This window comes from Gossypium hirsutum, chromosome A11 (genome assembly GCF_007990345.1).
Source record: "Gossypium hirsutum isolate 1008001.06 chromosome A11, Gossypium_hirsutum_v2.1, whole genome shotgun sequence".
NCBI classification, from domain to species: Eukaryota; Viridiplantae; Streptophyta; class Magnoliopsida; order Malvales; family Malvaceae; genus Gossypium; species Gossypium hirsutum.
The window spans coordinates 46,996,070-47,017,732 of NC_053434.1; the positions used below are offsets into that span (position 1 = coordinate 46,996,070).

At 33.0% G+C, this 21,663-nt stretch overlaps 1 protein-coding gene across 4 annotated transcripts; it reads left to right on the plus strand.

Annotated features, from left to right (window-relative positions):
• The first annotated feature begins 16,622 nt into the window (after positions 1–16,622).
• Positions 16,623–21,542, plus strand: LOC107898497 (uncharacterized). 4 transcript variants are annotated; one of them, XM_041081897.1, is made up of 10 exons: positions 16,671–17,101; positions 17,223–17,280; positions 17,411–17,522; positions 18,028–18,142; positions 18,250–18,320; positions 19,162–19,449; positions 19,665–19,707; positions 19,899–20,048; positions 20,911–21,019; positions 21,257–21,542. In XM_041081897.1, exons 4-10 carry the CDS (start codon positions 18,049–18,051, stop codon positions 21,333–21,335), a joined length of 834 nt encoding a protein of 277 aa, XP_040937831.1. In that variant the 5' UTR covers positions 16,671–17,101; positions 17,223–17,280; positions 17,411–17,522; positions 18,028–18,048; the 3' UTR covers positions 21,336–21,542. The 4 variants fall into 4 exon arrangements, with proteins under 4 accessions (XP_016679455.2, XP_040937832.1, XP_016679467.2 ...); XM_016823966.2 differs by lacking the exon at positions 17,411–17,522 and having other exon boundaries at positions 16,623–17,101; XM_041081898.1 differs by lacking the exons at positions 17,411–17,522; positions 19,899–20,048 and having other exon boundaries at positions 16,623–17,101.
• Positions 21,543–21,663: the final 121 nt, after the last annotated feature.

Here is a 21,663-nt window from a genome sequence, read left to right on the forward strand (position 1 = left end):
TATTAGCACCCTCGCGACGCCCAAAATTGGCATCTCGTTAAACATGTGTTGTCTTAATTTTCAAAAATACGAGTTCAATGTGACATTTAATCATGATCTGACCAAAACACGAGAATTTTTATAATTTCGTTTTCTTTTGAAAAGGACGTTTCGTTTTTAACACAAGCCGATTGATATTCACCCAACATAGCGATGAAATCTACGACTTAATGTTAAATCGGCGCATTGCCTTATTTATTGAAATAAAAAAATGAATAAAAATAAAAAGAAAAGACTAATATCGATGTTGAAATAAGATGTGGTCTGATAGGGGGACCGAAACAGTAATTATTCCTTCCCATCAAAACGCAGTACATCAGCGGGGACTAAATTGAAAATTGCGACAAACTTCGGGATCAAATTAAAAATAAAAAATGACTTAATTGCAAAGTAAATAAAAAAAGCGGAAGGGCTAAAAGCGCAATTAGCCCTTCCGTTAAAAAACACGCGGATCCTAGGAGGGTCGGGTCGGGTCGATCCAGTCCAAGTCAAAACGACGTTGTTTTGGGGTTTAATGGCCAACCCCAAGATGACGTCGTTTTGGAGGGCTATAAAAGGCCCATTTTCTTCAAAAAAAAGATCATTTTTGCACTTGAAAGGAAAGAAAAAAAAGAGAGAGGGAGAGGGTGAGTGATTTCCGGCCACAAGGCCGGTCACCGTCCGGTTACCAGACCGCCGTTGACTGCCGTTGGCGCCACCGTACACGGTAGCCGAACCTAAAAAAAAACCCTTTTCGGTAATTCTAAAATGGGTAAGCTTCTTTCTTTTATTTTTACTTTCGTATAAAAAAATTAAAAGGAAAACAATAAACAAACAAAGAACTTAAAACGAGAATAGACAAAGGAACCTCTTTTGCTTTGATCTTCGATTAATCTCCAAAAAAAGAACTAGCCTCTCCAAAAAACTAGCCTTTACAATAACTCTTCTACTTGATTACTCTCCAAAAACCTCTCAAAAATCCTTTACAATAACATTCTCTCCAAAAACTTTTTTCTCCCTCCTTAAATACAAAATATGAGAAGGCTTATATAGCCATTTACAAAATATTTTTTTTATTGTTTATGTCTTCATTTGTAGGTACAAGTGGTGGTGGAGCAAGTGTGGATAGTGGAGTAGGTAGTGGAGCAAGTGTGGCTAGTGGAGTTGGTGGTTGAGCAAGTGTGGTTAGTGGAGTTGGTGGTGGGAAAGGCTAGGATTTAGTTGAGAAAAGTTTAGGTTGTGGGCTAGGGTTTTTTATTTTGATTTGGGCTTAGGGTTTGGGTCATTGGGGTTTTGATGTAAATTGGGCTTTGGGTAGTTAAGATTTTGGCTTTTGGGTTTAATTTTGGTGGGTCAGGTAAGGCTAAATTAAGTTTTGATGTAAATGGGTTAAAATTGGCCTACAACAATACATACATATATCAAGAACATATTTATGATAATATTATTGAGTATTAAAAGTATGTATACAATATAGACAAAAATATATACATAATGTAGTATTGAAAATATTTACATAATATAAAAATATATGAATAATATGATATTAAAAATATATACATAAAAATATAATAAATATATATAATATATATAAAATGTATAAAATATATATAATACATACACATTAGAAATAATAATAATATTACAAAACAATTGTTAATAATACCTCATAAATATATACATATATATGTTAAAAATAAATACATATTAATATTAAGATGATGATAAAAATAACCATTGATAACTTTACATATAAATATATATGTATATAAGTGTAATAATAGTAATTATAATACTAATACTAATAATAGACATAATAATAGTAGTAAAAATAATATAAATAATGTGTACATAATGATATGATAATAAAAAAGGGACGATACGATATAATAATAACGTAAGGAAAATATTAATATTTATAATAATAGAAAATAAAAGAGTGTATTTAAAAGTATATATACAATATTATTGGAACTAATATTAAAAATTAAAATAGAAAAGATAATATAAAAATCAACTTAATTTAAAAAAGGGACTAAATTCAAATTAAAAACGAAGTTTTGGGGCAAATTAAAAATAAAAAAGGGCTTATTTAAACACGCATGAAACAATGGAGGGCCTAAAGTGCAATAACCCCCTTTCTAAAACACATAGCATCAGTTAGGATTAAATTGAAAATCGCGACAAATTGTAGGGCCAAATTAAAAATAAAAATGACTTAATTGCAAAGTAATAAAAAAGTGGAGGGGCTAAATGTGCAAATATCCCCTCTAATGAAAACATGTGGATCCTGAAGTTGGAGCGGGTCGGGTTAATTTTATTAAAAAAGGGAGTCGCCATCGATCATTTTTCCTAGGTGTGATCGGACACCTAATAAATCCTCTTTTTCAAAAGAAAATTTATTTTTTAAACAAAAAGAAGGCCGAGTTTAGGTCTACGTTTAAAGCCAGAGAAAAAATAGGGTTCGGGAGTCGGTTACGCACGAGGAAGGTATTAGCACCCACGCGACGCCCAAAATTGGCATCTCGTTAAACATGTGTTGTCTTAATTTTCAAAAATACGAGTTCAATGTGACATTTAATCATGATCTAATCAAAACACGAGAATTTTTATAATTTCGTTTTCTTTTGAAAAGGACGTTTCGTTTTTAACACAAGCCGATTGATATTCACCCAACATAGCGATGAAATCTACGACTTAATGTTAAATCGGCGCGTTGCCTTATTTATTGAAATAAAAAAATGAATAAAAATAAAAGAAAAGACTAATATCGATGTTGAAATAAGATGTGGTCTGATAGGGGGACCGAAACAGTAATTATTCCTTCCCATCAAAACGCAGTACATCAGCGGGGACTAAATTGAAAGTTGCGACAAACTTCGGGATCAAATTAAAAATAAAAATGACTTAATTGCAAAGTAAATAAAAAAGCGGAAGGGCTAAAAGCGCAATTAGCCCTTCCGTTAAAAAACACTCGGATCCTAGGAGGGTCGGGTCGGGTCGATCCAGTACAAGTCAAAACGACGTTGTTTGGGGTTTAATGGCCAACCCCAAGATGACGTCGTTTTGGAGGGCTATAAAAGGCCCATTTTCTTAAAAAAAGATCATTTTTGCACTTGAAAGGAAAGAAAAAAAAGAGAGAGGGAGAGGGTGGGTGATTTCCGGCCACAAGGCCGGTCACCGTCCGGTCGCCGGACCGCCGTCGACTGACGTTGGCGCCACCGTACACGGTAGCCGAACCTCAAAAAAAACCCTTTTCGGTAATTCTAAAATGGGTAAGCTTCTTTCTTTTATTTTTACTTTCGTATAAAAAAAATTAAAAGGAAAACAATAAACAAACAAAGAACTTAAAACGAGAATAGACAAAGGAACCTCTTTTGCTTTGATCTTCGATTAATCTCCAAAAAAAAGAACCAGCCACTCTAAAAAACTAGCCTTTACAATAACTCTTCTACTTGATTACTCTCCAAAAAACCTCTCAAAAAATCCTTTACAATAACATTCTCTCCAAAAACTTTTTTCTCCCTCCTTAAATACAAAATATGAGAAGGCTTATATAGCCATTTACAAAATATTTTTTTATTGTTTATGTCTTCATTTGTAGGTACAAGTGGTGGTGGAGCAAGTGTGGATAGTGGAGTAGGTAGTGGAGCAAGTGTGGCTAGTGGAGTTGGTGGTTGAGCAAGTGTGGTTAGTGGAGTTGGTGGTGGGAAAGGCTAGGATTTAGTTGAGAAAAGTTTAGGTTGTGGGCTAGGGTTTTTATTTTGATTTGGGCTTAGGGTTTGGGTCATTGGGGTTTGATGTAAATTGGGCTTTGGGTAGTAAAGATTTTGGCTTTTGGGTTTAATTTTGGTGGGTCAGGTAAGGCTAAATTAAGTTTTGATGTAAATGGGTTAAAATTGGCCTACAACAATACATACATATATCAAGAACATATTTATGATAATAGTATTGAGTATTAAAAGTATGTATACAATATAGACAAAAATATATACATAATGTAGTATTGAAAATATTTACATAATATAAAAATATATGAATAATATGATATTAAAATATATACATAAAAATATAATAAATATATATAATATATAGAAAATGAATAAAATATATATAATACATACACATTAGAAATAATAACAATTTTACAAAACAATTATTAATAATACCTCATAAATATATACATATATATGTTAAAATAAATACATATTAATATTAAGATGATGATAAAAATAACCATTGATAACTTTACATATAAATATATATGTATATAAGTGTAATAATAGTAATTATAATACTAATACTAATAATAGACATAATAATAGTAGTAAAAATAATATAAATAATGTGTACATAATGATATGATAATAAAAAAGGGACGATACGATATATCACACTATCAAGCTATCATTTTGGGTATTGATGAATTCAAGTATTTTAAGTTTATGGCATGCATAGGGACTCGGTCTTTTGGTCATATGTATTGGGTTGTAAAGATCCATAGTTCATTTTGTATATAGACTTGGAAGTTGGCTAATGTTGGTTATGATGGTGATATGATCATGGTATGCTTGGTGAATGTGAATTGTTTGGAAATGTGATTTATGGCATGAATGTTAAATGTTTGGTAATGTGGTCTATTGATGAGATGATAAATTTGTGTGTATAATAAGGTAACTAGAGAGTAGTTAAATGAAGACTAGTGAAGGTGAAATTGGCATGAATGATTTATGGCATGATAAATGTTGTGTGTATGATAGATGTTGATATGGTATTGGTATGTGATGGTCATAATTGTGAATGGTTTGGTAGCTCTTACATGCTTGAAATTGTGCCATGTGTTGTTGTGTAGATGTGTGCAAGTAAGGGTAGCAAAATGGCTTGGTAAATATCCTTGTTTTTGTCCACACGGGTAGACACACAGGAGTGTGTCTAGGTTGTGTGTGACACACGGTCAACCCCATGGGCGTGTGATCCGGCCGTGTGTCCCCTACACCTAAATTGTTGCAAAATAGAATGCTCAGTATAGAGCACACGGGCATGAGACACGGCCATGTGTCTCAGCCTTGTGAAAGATACAGCCTCAGCACATGTAATAGTCTGATTTAGGCCCTATTCGAAACATTGGTTTCGGGACTACAAATCCGAGTCAAAAAAATATTTTAATAATTTTTTAATAATTTTTTTGGTGTCTACAGCATGTTAATTTACATATATGAAATTGTCGTGATTTAATTTTATCGTTTGAGTGTTCGATTTAATAAAAGGACTTAATCGCGTAAATTGTAAAAGTGGCTAGCTATTTGTTAAAGTGTTATAATGCTATGTTCTTTTAAAGTGGAGGCCTTAAAAAGAAATTAGGCCATTAATTAATAGCTTGGGCGGTAGTGGACACATTTGGACAACCATTATATAGTTTATAATTAATTCATTAAGGTTAAAAAGATAAATTATGTATTAAAATGTAGTTAAATAAAATAAAACATAAAACTAAATTATGTATTAAAATGTAGTTAAATAAAATAAAGTTTTTTGCATTATGTTCATCATCTTTGCCGAAACTTTAAAGGAAAAAGAAAGAAAATAAGCTAGCTACATTCGACCTTTTCCAAGCTTGATTCAAGGTTCGTTTTTTACGGTTTTTGATAATTTTTACGTTTTTTTAGATTGTTGCTTTGTGTTTTAACTAGCCCATGCTTTAATTTTCAGAATTGCTGATGAATTTGAGATTTTCCATTGTTAAAATCTTGATGATTTTTGTGTTTGATGATGAAAAATAAATATATGTTGTTAGATTTTCATGTTTAATTATGTGATTTTTAGTAAAAATGCCTATTTAGGATTAAATTGTGAATTTTGTAAATTGAGGGGTCAATATGTGAAATAAATAAAAGAAATGGGCTGCTAGGGACCTTAGTGAAATTTTTCCAAGCATGGGTGTGGTGAAAATTTGAATATTTTGTGTTTTGTGAAATAGGGACTAAATCGTGAAAAATGTGAAATGTTAGGGGCTAAAGTGTAATTTACCCATTTGTGTGTTTACGGATGAATTTGAATGAATATATGAATAAACAGGTTAAATTTGTATTAATTTAGATCAGGACAAAAGGAAATAGGAATTGAATCGGGGGAAGTCTAAAGTTGTCGAATAGTCGTCCCAGTTCGTTCGTCTTCGTCCAAGGTAAGCTCATAAGTAAACAAATGTCGTTAAATTCAAATGTTTATGTAATATATGCGCCGAATTAAATTATTACCTATATATGTGTTGATGTCGAATTAGTATAAGCATGGGAGAAATATACGGGATGGAATCGATCGGTTTACGACGCCAAAAGCCCCGTACGAACCTTAGGAATAGTTAGGATACAAATGTCATGACATTGGATTCCGATATGTGATTTCGTGTAAGGCCACATCTGGGACGTTGGCATCGATTTGTGATTTACATGTAAGACCATGTCTGGGACATCAGCATTGTATATGAGTTCGTGTAAGACCACGTAAAATTTTCTAAGTGTTGTAAAATTTTTTAAAGTTCTCGGCTTAGTCCCGAAACACTTCCAAAGCATGTTTTAGGACTCATAGGCTCATGTTAGGCATTTTATACTTGATTTCAAAAAGTTTTAATTTGATGCCAGATTTATGACTCGGAAATGTATGTTGCTTATCTTTAAGACCGGTAATGCCTCGTACCCTGTTCCGACGTCGAATACGGGTAAGGGATGTTACATTACAGAACAAATATAAGTAATTCATGTTATTTATTATTCATATCCAATCATATTCAATCATATTGTCCCTTAAATGGACCCTCGAGACCCAATTTATGCATTAGAAATAAGTCGGGACTAAATAAAATTTTCCTAAATGCAGGGGAAACACGTCCGTATGGGTAGGCCGTGTGGCTCATACTGTCAAGTGACAAGCCCGTGTCTTAGGCCGTGTGGACATTCGATGTGAGGAACACGGTCGTGTCCCAACCTGTGTTCAAATTAAGGTAGCTACTGACTTGGGTCACACGGCCTACCACACACCCGTGTGCTAGGCCGTGTGGACAATTTAATTTTCAAAAATAGGTGTAGGATTCACACAGCCAAGTCACATGCCCGTGTGTTGGGCCATGTCTTTCACACAGTTGAGACATACGTCCGTGTCTCTGCCCATGTGCTCAATTCTAGGCATTTTGTTTCTCTAATTTTAAGATGCAGGGGACACACGACCAAACTACACGCCTATACGCATGGTTGTGTGTCACGCACGGTTGAGGCACACGCCCGTGTGCTTGCCCATGTGGACAGGATAAGGCCATTTTCCAAGCATTATTTCTCACCATTTTTACCTTGCACCTACATCAACACTTCAATATATTCACCAACCAATTCAAGGCATATAAATAAATCTAATGATCAAGTTTTATGCATGACCTTTATATTAAAATTATATACTTACCCAAACTTAATTGCATCTAATATATTAAACCAAACACATTCATATACTAAATATAATAAACTTTATGCCTAAGTATGCATTAAATTTATAATCACTAGCCATTCCAATGGCTAGTTATAACGAAAACATTTGCATACCCTCAATTATTATCATTAGCCAATACATGTCTATTACACCAAGGTAAGATTTCTATTTATACCAAAACGAGCTAGAGGATAGTGTGATGATGCTTTGATCGATCTCCAACCTTTACGAGCTTCCGAGTACTATAAAATAGAGGAAAGAAAACCTAGGAAGCATTTGATGCTTAGTAAGTTCGTATAACAGTAATTTCGCTTACCAATCATGTTCATTTGAAATAAGCATGTTAATAATATGCATCCCAACAAAATTAATCATTTGCCTAATCACATACACTCATAAATTTTCTAAATACTTTTCAAATAATAATAATGATGAGCTCATCATGTAATAACTTTCATATACATAATCCTTTCATATAGTATTTTCACATAACTCATACATTTCCATAACAAGCCATCTCAAGTTCAGTGTAGACATGTTAAAACTTTACCCATTGAATTTATTTGAAATATCGATGGATACATCAGTAGTACACTCAAAGAGTACAAAACTATAAATCTGTCAATTCATATTCAGGGTACCCAATTAAGGCACATTATCAAGAAGCACTTTCTCAAGCCATGTAACAGGATGCTTATGTGAGCCATGTATCAGGAAGCTTATCAAGGCTAAACAGGAAACTCATAAGATTTTTAATTAGGAAGCTTATTGAGCTTAATAGGTAACTCCGAAGAGTTATTATCAAAGAGCTTCAAACAGCCATTTAACAGGAAGTTCAAGCAACCTATAACAGGACACTCATAAAGAGCTACGTTTGTGTTCGCAATATATGCAGGATCACAACTGATCATATAACAGGACGCTCACAAAAAGCTGTGGTAGTTCGCAACACATGTAGGATCACTACTGATCAGAATGCTCACGGAAACCATATAACAGGAATGCTCGAGAAGGCTTTTAATAGGATGCTCTTCTAAGCTATAATGTTCGCAATATACGCAGGACTATAATCAATATGGGAAAATATTGTATCCATCACATTTCATTATTCATACGGGACTTATCATTTATCGAACAATATCGGGAATGTGATTAATTTCATACATTAAACATTTATGCAATTCACACAAATACAACATGTGATTCAAACATATTAATATACAAAATTAAGTTAAACGAACTTACCCCGACACTTGTTTGTGTATGAAAATCTACTAATCCAACACCTTTTTTTTTCCTCGATCTAACTCTTTATTTAATCTTTCTAGATTATATAAATGAATTTAGCATCAATTTAATTCACATCTTAGGCAAATTTATCATTTTTCCCTTATACTTTTCATAAATGACAATTTCATCCCTAAGCTCGAAAAATAAAATTCATGCAATTTAATCCTTATTTCAAGGCTAACCGAATTTTACATGTTATAATAACAGCCCATGAATTTCACAAAAATCAGAATTTTTTCATTGGTTTTATCATTTTTCAATTTAATCCCTAAATCATAATTTCATCAAAATTCTCTTTGTAAAAGTTGTTTTTCTACCAACAACATTTCGTTTTCTACCATAAATTTCAATTTTTTAGCATTTACATTCATGGAAAAAATTTTATACTTTGATATCTTTATAAATTAATCTCCAAAATAGATAGATTAAGCTATTACGAACTCGAATATATAAAAATTACTAAAAACGGGATAAGAATGCTTACCCAATTAAGCCAAGAAAGCTTGCTTGAATGTCTCTTTCTTAGGGTTTCCATGTATTTTGGGGAAGAAGGTGATAATAATAATATGTTATTTCTATTTAATTTAATTATCATCTATTAATTTTTCAATATTCCAATTTAGTCTTTTTCTTTTTCTAATTTTCCATGGATGATTCACCAAAAATATCTACTATCTTTTCTTAATGGTCTAATTTCCATATAAGGACCTCAAATTTTAAATTCCATAGCTATTTGATACTTATAGCTACTAGAATTCAACTTTTGCATTTTATGCAATTTGGTCCTTTCTATAATTAATCATTAAATCAGTAAAATTTTCTTATCAAAATTTCCATACATCTTTCCTATCATAATGCAAACCATGCAATAATATTAAAATAAATTTTCTTTATGACTCGATCCCGAAACCACTCTGAATTTACTAAAAATGGACTGTTACAAGCGGGCCCATTTCACAGCTCGTGTAAGCAATAATGTAAAGGAAAGGTTATAGTTATATGTTTAAGCACACTTAGTGTGAGCTTTCCCGAGTATTCAATGATACTCTAGATGGTTTAGTGAGCAAGAAAAGGGATTGAAATGGTAAGTTTTCAAATGGAATTATGCACATGTTCATGGAAAGGATGTATGAACCAATGATGTATTTTCATATGAAAATGACATATCATATGGTTAATACAAATGAGTTATGTATAAATGCACTAACTTGTGTATTGATGATGATGATGCTTAGGCTTGTGCCAAGCTTTTGGTTTGGGTTACATTATGCTTATTCTTATGGTTATGTGAATGAAATGGTAAGTTTTGTTTCATTTTCTATGAACTTACTAAGCATTATTTGTTTATGTAGTTTCTTTCCTATGTTTTATAGCTTATCGAAAACTTGATCGATTTAGAAGCTCGTCAAAAATCTATCACACTATCCAGCATAAATATCAGTAGTTTTTGAATTTTTTGGCCGAAGGTTATAATGGCATGTATAGGTGAACTTATAATGTTATTTTAGTGAATGTTTAGTTGGGATTTGGCTTGTATAAGTTATGGATGTTCACTTGGTTTGGTCCATTTGATGCCTTGGTAGTTTGTGTCAATATGGTTATATTATGTTGCTTGTTTGAATGGTAAGTGTTGAACTGGTTTGATTGTGGTCAAGATATGGCATGTTTTAGGAAAGTATTGAACCAAATGTTGATATTTGAATTTAGGTAAAGTTGGCATGTTTAGTTAAGTTTGATGATTATTTGTGAGGTGACTTTGAATGGCATATTGGTTAGTTGAATTACGGCCTTTGGAATGGCACATATATATGTATGTTTAGGTATGGTTTGATGTCTTGCAGGTGTGCACATACTGTTCAAATGTTCAAGCATGAATTGGTGTTGGGAATGACTTGTTTTGGGTGAATTTTAGGTCTACACGGCTTCAGACATGGACGTGTGACTTAGCCGTGTGTCACACAGCCTGGCGACAAGGCTGTATGTCCCCAGAAGCTTCCTTTACATGCAAGTCAGTGAGTTACACGGCTTAGCACACGAGTGTGTGGGGCTAATTCGAGAGTTACACGGCCTGGCACATGGGCGAGTGACACGACCATGTGGCCTTACTTAGAGCATTACACAAGTGAGGACACAGGCTAGGACATGTCCGTGTGTCCCTAGTTCGAAGGTTACACGGCCTGAGACATGGGCGTGTGTCTTAACCGTGTGAAGTACATGGCCTGGCCACACAGCCGTGTGACCCTTGTATTCAAATTTTTGTAACTTTTTCCTGAACTTTTCAAATGATTTCAAATGGTCCCGAATTGTTTCTAAGGTGTTTTTAGGGGCTCGAGGGCTAAATTTAGGGACGGTATGTATGGGAATGATTGGTTTATAATAGGTTATTGATAATATATGAAATGTATGTTTAAATGTTCCGTTTGTATGGCAATGGTCCATAACCCAAATCTGACGACGGATACGGGTTAGGGGTGTTACATGAATCGAGTCCTTCAAACAACATTTACATAAGAATTAATAACGATTTTCAAGAAAATTTAAGATTTTATAAAGATTCGTAAAAGATGGTTTGATTGAACCGGTTGGATCGATCAGATTGTCGAACTGGTAGCCTAACTAGTTTGACCACCGGTTCGTTCAAAAAGTATTGATTGAAATTTTATTATGCTTTGAAATAATAGTATATATGAATTTTGCTTAGAAGTTTATTTATATCAATTATTCTTCGTTGTCATATATTGTACATGATATATAGGCAATATTTGAATGGAGTATTAGTTAGTTTTTCCCAGTAAATCCTCAACAATATTCCTTCATTTGAAGTAGTAGAAATATATAGGTCTTAGATTTCTATAAAATAACATGTATTTAATTGGTTTCCATTGACACATTTGCTAGGAAAAAAGATTTTGTTGTTGTTTCTGTGGCTGAAACAATGACCCCACCTTCAAACATTGTTTCATTACCCTATTTGCCTATTTTCAAAATTGACAAATTTTAAAACAAAAGCATTAGGCTAATTATTTTAAAGATATTTGGGTGAGTAAAGCCCAACACATGAAGACCAGTTGAGTTGAAATTGAAGATTTGAAGATTGATTTCTTGTGGAACAAGTAAAGTCACTTTTTATAGTTGAAGACCTTGGATTACATTAAGACTCTTATAAAAGTATTTTCTTATGTTGATTTTTAGTTTCACTTTATAGAAAAGAAATTAGATTATAACTCTTATGTAAAGAAAACTTAATTTTTGTCTATGTTAAAGGTAACCAAGAGAGAAAAAGACTTTGAAAGAGCACAAATCTATTCAAGTTAAGAACATGTATGTGTGCATTATTTTTGTAAGCAATCAAGAGAGTCTCTTGAGTTGCAAAGCTAATCTTTCAAGGGAGAAACTTAGTGAGAGATTGATATAGTTTTTGTACAACAGTGAGATCACTAAATTGGTGAGTGTTAGACCTGTGTTAGGATTTAAATCATTGGTTGTATTGTGAAAAAGATATTGGATCATTGCACTGGTCAAGACCCAATAGACTTAGACTGCATAAACAGTCTCAGTGTTCTTCTTTATATTCTACGCACTTTTGATTTCGTGGTTGAAATTGTGGCCATAGTTCCAAGCATTATTTTAGCCACAGTTTCTATTTTGCAAAGCAAGTACATGTAACAGACCGTTTTCAGTGAAATCGAAACAGTGGTTTTGGAATCACAAATCCGAAGTGAAAATATTTATTTTATTATTATTTTAATGTTTACGGCATGACAGTAGAGTCACATGAAAATTTTGTTAAGAAATTTTTTTCGTTTGCATGCTTAATTTGATAAAAGGGACTAAATCATTTTAAGTGTAAAAGTTGGGTTCTAATAGCTAAAAGTGTCTAATAGCTATAGAACTTTAAAGTAGAGGTCCTTATATGGTAATTAGTCCATTAATGAGTTAGTGGATGATAATGGCTTGGTATTTTGTGTAATTATTAAATGTTTTAAAGGTTATAAAGGTAAATAGTAAATAAAAATAAAATAAAATAAAACAAAAGGTTGTATCATCTTCAACCTTGGGCATTACCACCAAAAATTGAAGAAAAAGAAAGAACATTAGGGCTTTGAAGCATTCGATCATATCTCCTTATTTCATGTAAGCATTTTTAATCTATTTTTAATTATTTCTATATTTTTCGAGTTGTTGTAGCTTAATTTAGCTAGCCCATGGACTAATTTGTGAAACTGTTAAAGTATTAGGGTTTTACCATTTATTAATGTGTATGTGTTTTGATGTTTGATGGTAGAAAATAAATGGTCGTTGTTAGATAAACAAGTTTTGTAAAGTGATTTTGGTTGAAAATGTTAAATAGGGATTTAATTGATGAAGTGTGAAAATTATGTGGTAAATGTGTGAAATTATGAAATGTATGAGCTACTAAGGGCTTAGATGAAATTCAGCTAGCATGGGTATGTACCAAATTGCATGAATTTGCATTTTTATGAGCTAGGGACTAAATTATAAATAAGTCAAAAGTCTAAGGGCAAAATTATAATTTTACCAAATTTTGAATTTGGATTGAATTCAATAAAATGTGAATTAAAATAATTAAATTTGATTATATAGATCAAGAAAAACAGCATACGGATTTAGATCAGGGATAAGATAAATTTTTAGATTGAACAATCGTTTTCCTTTATATGAGTTCGAGGTAAGTTCGTATGTTAATAAGCATTAAAGTAATTGTGTTTTAAATACTTTATTATTGCATTCTTGATGAATACGACTTCATGAAAATACTCGAAGAAGATTTGGCGACGTATGGAATCTCGATTGAACCTTAGGAATAGATAAGATACGAATGACATGTCATTAGGGGTTACCGTGTTTTAGGTGCTAGTCCTGTAAGTTCTACCAGTTGCTGAGTTTTCTGGCATGTGTTTCAGTTACTCTTCAGCTTGTGTAAGTAGCACCGTGTAGCTACGTCTTGACCGTCAGCTTGTGTGAGCAGACCCAGTGATGACTCGAAAGTGAGCATCTATACGAGATATGAGATAAAGATGGTTTAGACCATGTATTGACATTTTGGTTTGCGAGATACCCGAGTATCTGATATTTTTCCAAAGGGTTCAATGGGCATAATGATGTTACGAAAGTATATGAATTCAATATAAACTAGTACAGGTATGTACATAAATCATGTGAGAATTGAATCTATGAGATTTGTGATTTCATGTCTAACTTTGTGGATGAATATATGTTAGGCTTTTGGATCAAATTGAGTTGCATTATACTATGTTTAATTACTTAAATTATGATTAAATGGTAAGATGAGTTTTATGCTATACGAGCTTACTAAGTTTAATTACTTACTTTGTTTACTTTTTCGTGTTTTATAGTGATTCGGAACCTCACTCTTTTTGGAAGTTGTCAGAGATTGCATCGCACTATCGAACTCTTATTTTGGTACTTTTAGACTTATGCATTTTGGTTATATGGCATGTATAGGTCATTTGGCTAATGGAAACCTATATGTTTTGTTATGTAACTAGCCATTTAATGTGGCTTGGTTTGGTATATGTTGGTATGAATATATATGTATGGCTAGCCTCATCTTGTATAATTTATGACTGTCATGGGAATGTTTTGATTGTGTATTGGTAGATTAATACTTAATAGGTGAACTTGATAAATGGTATGCATGTTATATTTTCGCAAGATAATGCATATATGTATTTGACCATTTAGGTAGTTTTTAGAGGTGATTTTGGCATGTTTTTAAAATGATCATTTGAAATGCCTAAGAGCTTAGGATTGTTGGTTACGAAATTACATGATATAGACTTGGTTGTGATTAGTTTGAATGCCTATTGATGATATGGTCATATGCTATTTGGTATGTGTACGTTGATATCAAATTGGGTGAGAAATAAGGCTTGGAAAATGGCCTATTTTTGTCCACACGGACAGAGACACAGGCATGTGTCTCAGCCGTATACGACACATGGTCAAGTGACACGGTTGTGTGTCCCCTGATACTTATTTAAAAACCAAGTCAGTAGCTTCACACGGCCTAGCACACGAGCGTGTGGCTTGGCCGTATGGCACAAGTCAGTATACCCTCTAGTTTTCACTCGGCTTGGCACATGAGTGTGTGAGGCCACTTCGAAGGTACACGGCCTGGCATACGGGTATGTGATCTGGCTGTGGAACCCAAGTTAGCGAGTTACACGGGGTCGGACACGGGCTGGGACATGACCATGTGATCTCATTTTGAATGTCCACACGGCCTGTGACACAAGCGTGTCTCTTGGCTGTGTGAGACACACGGCCTAGCCACACGGGCGTGTGTCCCCTATACTTTGAAAATTTTCTATGCTTTTCTAAAAATCTCTTAAGTACCCAGTTTAGTCTCGAACCACTTCTAATGTTTGTTTTGGGCCCTGAGGGCTCATGTTAGGGACTATATGATTGGATTTGAATGACTTTTGATTGGATATGAGAAATGAACATGAAATGTATGATAGTTTATGTGACAAGTTCAGTAATGCACCGTAATCCTATTCTGGCGTCGGATAGGGGTTAGGGGTTTTACAGTACCCCTTCGTTTCTACAATGGTATCAAAGCCTTTCAGTTAACATTGCAACAATTTCTTTTACTATAATTTAGGCTTCACACTAAATCAAACCAACTGATTTGGAACCTATCTAGAATAAATGGTTGCATTACTACCTTAATAGATAATGTTTTTAATGTCTTTATTTTCTTTTGGATCTTAATTTTTTTTGTATATTTTATCCTGACTTTTTAGAGTTCTTTTGCAAGTGACTTAAAAGAAGGTACTCACTTTCTTATTTTAAATCTCACATGGGTTAGCCGATGGGTTATAAAGGGCTAAAAGTGATTTTTCAAAAAATATATATTTTTAAAATTTTTAAAGTTAGGACTAAATTGACAGTTTTTGTAAATATTGAGGGTCAAATTTATTGAATTTTTTTGAATTAGAACAAAAATGAAAAATTTAGTAAACATTGAATTTGTTGATTTTTTTAAATTTAGGATTAAATTGATAGAATGTGTAAACATTAGAGGGCTAATTTTGCTACTAGATTAATTAAAAAAAAGGCAAGGATTTACCTCCGTGGAAAAGATGATTCATTCGGATCCGCATGAAAGTCCAACTCCATTGCATTGCCAGAATCTATGTTGTATATTTGAAAGAGGTTGACCTCCTTGCTGGCCGCGATAGCTGCTGAATCTTCTACTAGTACATGGACAACCGTGTGGACCGATGGGCTTACCAACCTCATAAGCTCAAAGTAACTAAAATATTTAATTTCGAAAAAATTAGTAATTAAATAAATAATAATAATAATATTTAGGTACCATTTTTATAGTTTATTCATAAAAAAAATTTCAGCATGCCCACATTTTAATTTAATAAAAAATTAATTTACACATTTCAAAATGAATAAAGGTTTATTTATTAATTTATTCAATAAAAAATCTAACGCATGTGATTAATTTTGCAATGGAAGAAGTATGCCATATTTGGTTAATAAGGTGATTTTTAAAATTGAAATATTAGATTTCGTTTTTGTGCAGAGATCAATTTAGATAGATAATGTGTTTGCTTGTGATTAGTGTAAAAATAATGATAATGATGAAATTAAATATTATAACAATACTGTAACGTAAGATAAAAAATAAACTAAACATTCGGTACTTTCCATCCAAATTTAGCCTTAGATATATATGGAGGAATTGAAGATATTGTATGAAGAGTATTGATAAGGTGTAGGGCTAAAATTTAATTAGACGTACATACAAATAAGGAAATAGAAAAAGAAAAGAGTGGATCTAAGTCGATGCTGACAGACAGAAAACAGCGAGAGGTGACAGAAGAGTGGAGTGACCCGTGATCTCTTTTTCCTTAACAACTTTTGTCTCCTCCTCTAATTTTTTCTTTTTTGGTTTCAGCTTGTAGCTTCACGTGCACCTTACCTTAAATCTTGTATATTCAATCTTTTCTGTTTTTCTCATCTTGCCCTCCACAATCCACCAATTTCTTATTTTATCTTTTACATAACAAATAATCAATATCTCTAAATTCAAACTAATTACAATTTTTGAATATCAATATCTTTTCAATTATTAACAAAATTTTATTATTTAAAATTTAAAAGATTTTTTATTTTAGGATTAACTTAGAATCAAAAGAAAGAAAGTAGATAATAAGGGAAGGAAGAGAAGGGGCAATTAGGTCAAAGAGAAGGAATGTCGTTGTCGTCCAAGTCGTGATCGCCAGCATTTCTTAGGCTAATCGCGCCACCCTCCGATGTAACCCCTTTTTAACGTTCTCTTTTTTTTTTCTTATACTATATATTATAGAATTATAATAACTTCACTGCAACTTACACAGCAAAAAGAAATTTCATGTACATTTCTTTATTTTTCTCAGATTTTTCTCACTCTCTGCCTCCTTTTTCTCTCCAATGTTAGTTGAATCGATCCAGGAGGTCAGATTTATTTTCTTTTCTTTTCTTTAGTTTTTTAATTTTTTATTATTATTGGTTCCTTTATGTTTCTGTTTCTAAATTGGAGCTGTTTCTGTGTTTTTTTTTTTTTTAAATTTGGATTGTGTACTAGATTTACCGCTTGAGAAATTGTAGGGAAAACGGTGAAGGAAATTTTTATAATTCAAGATTTCTTGCATTTTCGCTGCTTTGGATTCATTCTCTCGTTCTCCTTCTTTTTCTAGGTGGTGGACTTTTCTTTTAATGGCATATTCATAGCCGTTTTGATTTCGTCATCTTCCATTGCTCTTTTTTTTTTTAAGTTATTTCGTTTCCTTTTATTTATTTATTTTAGGAAACTTGAATTTCCTGTTTGGTAATTCCGAAAATGTAAGAAAAGATGATGATTTCACTTCAAATTGTTGCATTTTCTTCTGTTTCTTGGCCAAATGGAATTGCTGTTTTCTTTCTTGCATTGCATTATTTATGATTCCTATTTCACATTGAAAAAAGAAAAAAGAAAAACAATTAAAAACAATGTCTCTGTAAATTAGTAAATTAGATTCTTTTTCCTTCAATTTTTTGCAGTAAATTGCCTCCCCTTACTGAATCCGAGATAGTGTTGACACCAACTTGTGCTTTTAGTTTGGAAATAATCCAAAAATGGAAAACAAATTAATTTTTCCCATTGTTCCGTCGTCATTGTGGCTTTCATATCAATGCTTGATTTTAACACATAATTACTTCCAGGAAAAACCATTCTTATCAGGGATGGTGGATGGAAGCACCAATTTGCCAGTCAACCTTTCTTGCTTTGAGCTGATTAAACCAAGCTTGGATGAGACCAACCAGCATTGTTCTCTTGGTAAGGATATTAATGTCAGATATAATAGTGTTCAATGTCCTATTCTAATACATGTCTTGCCCATTCTTTTCCGCATGTTTAATGAATTCCTTTTGCTGAAATTTCAGATGTCTTGCCTATTCTACTAGAGGAAACTTCATTTTCAGCAAGAGAAAAATGCAGCTTAAACACTTCACAAGTAAGTTCATTCCTAATCTGCTGCAGTCTTTTTCTCCTACCCTATAAAACAATCCGATTGTCTTGGTCTGAGGGGAGAACTTTTAGAAACTGACTTGATCGATTGAATAATCTGAGGTGCTCTTAATCAAACCTATTTCTCTTAATAGCAGTCTGCATTGTTGTTGACGGAAATTCAGTTCCAGTTAGAGAAAAATGCAGCTTAAACACTTTCCTGAACTGACAGGTGTAAACCTGCAAAAATGTTAGTTGCATGTTTATATCTCCAGATACACACTTAAAACCTGCTATCAGTTTTGTAACCTTTTGATCATTAGTATAAAAGGCCTGTTTAAAACTTGATATGGCTTGAAAATCAGTTTCTCCTATAAAAATTGAAAGGCAAGCACACTACTCTTTGAAAGACCTGCATTTTGGCTTTCTGTTATATTCACCTTCCTGGAAATCAGCTTAAAATCCCTCCTTGTGTCTTCTTTAGATCGGATCAGTTCATTTGTTGGCAAAGAGAAAATTCTCATAACTTGGAAATTAAATAAAGTGTACACTACTGCCAGCCTACTGAGATGCTTTCATTATAGAACATGTGCTTGACTTTAAATCTGTTCATGTCCCATTAGATTTAATGCTGAAGTAAATTCCTTTTTGGCTTCTATTTTTGGTATTTTCTGGATTCTATTCTCTGTAAATAATATTTCTGATCCCAATGATCTCTGTTTAAAAGTTAGTTCAAACCTTTTGTCCATTTTTAATCTATAAAATGAGACTATAAAATGGGAAATTGGAAATTATTTGAATTGTGCTTGAGCATTCTATGCTTCTATTTATTTTCAATCTTTATGCAGGGCCAGGATGTCTATAGCATTTCTGTCTTGCCTGAGGAAGGAAACATGAATCCAAAATGCACACCACAGTTAACTTTTTTGAGCCTCTTAGAAGTTCCTTTTTTATCAAAAAACCAGATGTGCTTGGATGAGCAATTGAGTTGCCAGAACTGCATCGATTTGAAAGTGGATAGTGAAGATGCTTATTCATCGTGCATTCTGGATATAAACATTGAGAAAGAGACTCCCGACCTACTGAAATCTAATGATGAAACTGTTGGTAATTCAAAAAGTGAAGGCGTGGTTACAGTAAGTTCGATTTACTTATCTTTACATTGATCTTGTAGAAAGTTTCTCTTCATTTTAAAGGGCATATGCAGTGAATTGCAGATCATACACAGTTACTATATACCTACTTTAATCATCTAATCATCAAAGGATTGCTGATTTTCCTTGAGTCTTGGACTCTTGGTCTTTATCTTCCTTTACCCTCGATGCTAACATTAAATCTCAATGAATTACAGCATTTGCAGAAGGTGTTACAGAGACAAGCAAGCTTAAACGTAGGTGAGAGTTCACTCAGCTTTGATCTGACAATGAGTTAATTGCACTAAATCATACTCTGAGAGGTAGTAAGCATATTCTATTTGTTGGAGATTGAGTGGGGTCTAGTCGCATTCTCTTCACACTGATTGACGATCTTGTTTGACAATGGTGAATTTATTGACAAATCATGGTTTTGAAATAAATGTCCAAAGGCCGTTCATTTCAGAAAGCAGCTGATAACAATCTCAGCAACCAGTGTGGAGCTGGAAAAGAAGAAAGAAAATTTCTTTGTCACACAATCTGGATGGTGCCATTACCTACAAAAAGGTCATTGATGCAAAAGTTTGATACATTGACAGGAGGTGAGTAGAAAAGTGTAAATGTAAGATTAAGAGAGTTAGCGCCATATGGAGAGTAAAACAAAAACCATGCACTTGCAATGAACACATGAACCATTGTCAAACATGATGGTTGATGAGTGTGAAATAAATAGCACTGGACCCCATTCAATCTCCAACGCTAGTACTATATATAATGTTTTGAACACTTGTTTGAGTATCCCCCATAAATTATCTATGGATTCATTTTCCATTTCCATGATTTAGCCATGATTGCATTCTTTTGCTTAAGACACGGTTGATAGTTTCTTCTGAACAAAAAACATCCAAAGGAGTAGAACATTCTGCTAGTAACCTAGCTGTCATGAAGAAAATTCTGTCTAATGTTTCATGCATATTGTTTGATGTAGTGTTTTGACATCAAGACTAACATTTTTTTCAATAGAATGTTTATGACAACTATAAGAAAAACAGAGGTTCCCTTGGTAATATGTTCACGTGGAAGTTATTAGAGTTGGAAAACAGGTTTATATTCTTGTAGCCGTGGCCGTAGACCCAAACTTTCACCTTCAAGAAGATTAAAGCTGACAAAAGAACTTCATTGACACATTTAATTTCAGTGCACTAACAATTTAGAACAAATGGACCAAATACAGAGTTTTGTACTTCACAACTCTGTGTGGAACTTTTACTTCAAAGGGCTTTGAGGAAGTGTAAGATCGAACTCGATTATCTCAATCAGTAAAAGCTATGTGGTTTTTGGAATTGTCTGCTACCTTTTCTCTGTGCCATTTACTGTCTACTTCCATTTGTGCATATTACATGTTTGCTTCCTCATGCAATGCGGAATTTGTTTACAACTAAAAACTGAATTTGACTGGAACAGAGAAATCATCGAACGAGAGGGTTCATGATGCACCAAGCAACAGATGGAGAAGATACAAAAGAGCTGCATCATTTGATTCGAGGAAAATTGTCCTCCTTTTCTCAATCTTGTAAGCTCTTTTCTAGAAATCAAGCAGTTTATTTTTGAACTACAAATTTTCATAATTGATACTTCCATTTAGCAAAGACAAAAGATGAGTAATAATCTCGTGTGGACATATTTCAAATCTAATGTGAGGGAGGGGTAGGAAATATAAGGGTTTATGGAATTTTATTATGTTTTAGAGAATGTGTTTAGGTTATAAGTTGTTTGTAAACTGAAACATTTGATTGTTTGTTTGGATCAGGTCAAGTGTGGGGACATTGATCTTGATTTATCTCACGCTGAGAGTTAGACAAACAATTGATGGGTTCAATCATGTGTAGCACCTTGTTTTCTTTTTCCGTCTTCAGAACAGCTGGCTGGCTTTGTATGTTCCTTTTTTTTCTGAGTTTCGATTGTAAATACGAGTAGAGAGATTCAGCATGTGCCAACAGTTTCGAATATTGTTGGAAACTTCTAGTTTTACCTGTTGTATTACATGATAACCTAGTACGGCTCTCAATAAATGAGTATTCACCAAATTTGATTCAGTCGGGTTCAATTGATTTTGATTTAATTCTAACAACATCAACTAAATTCAAGTTTGATATATTCCTAGTAAGTAATAAAATATTTTTATTTAATAAATTAAAGAATAAATAATGATTTGAA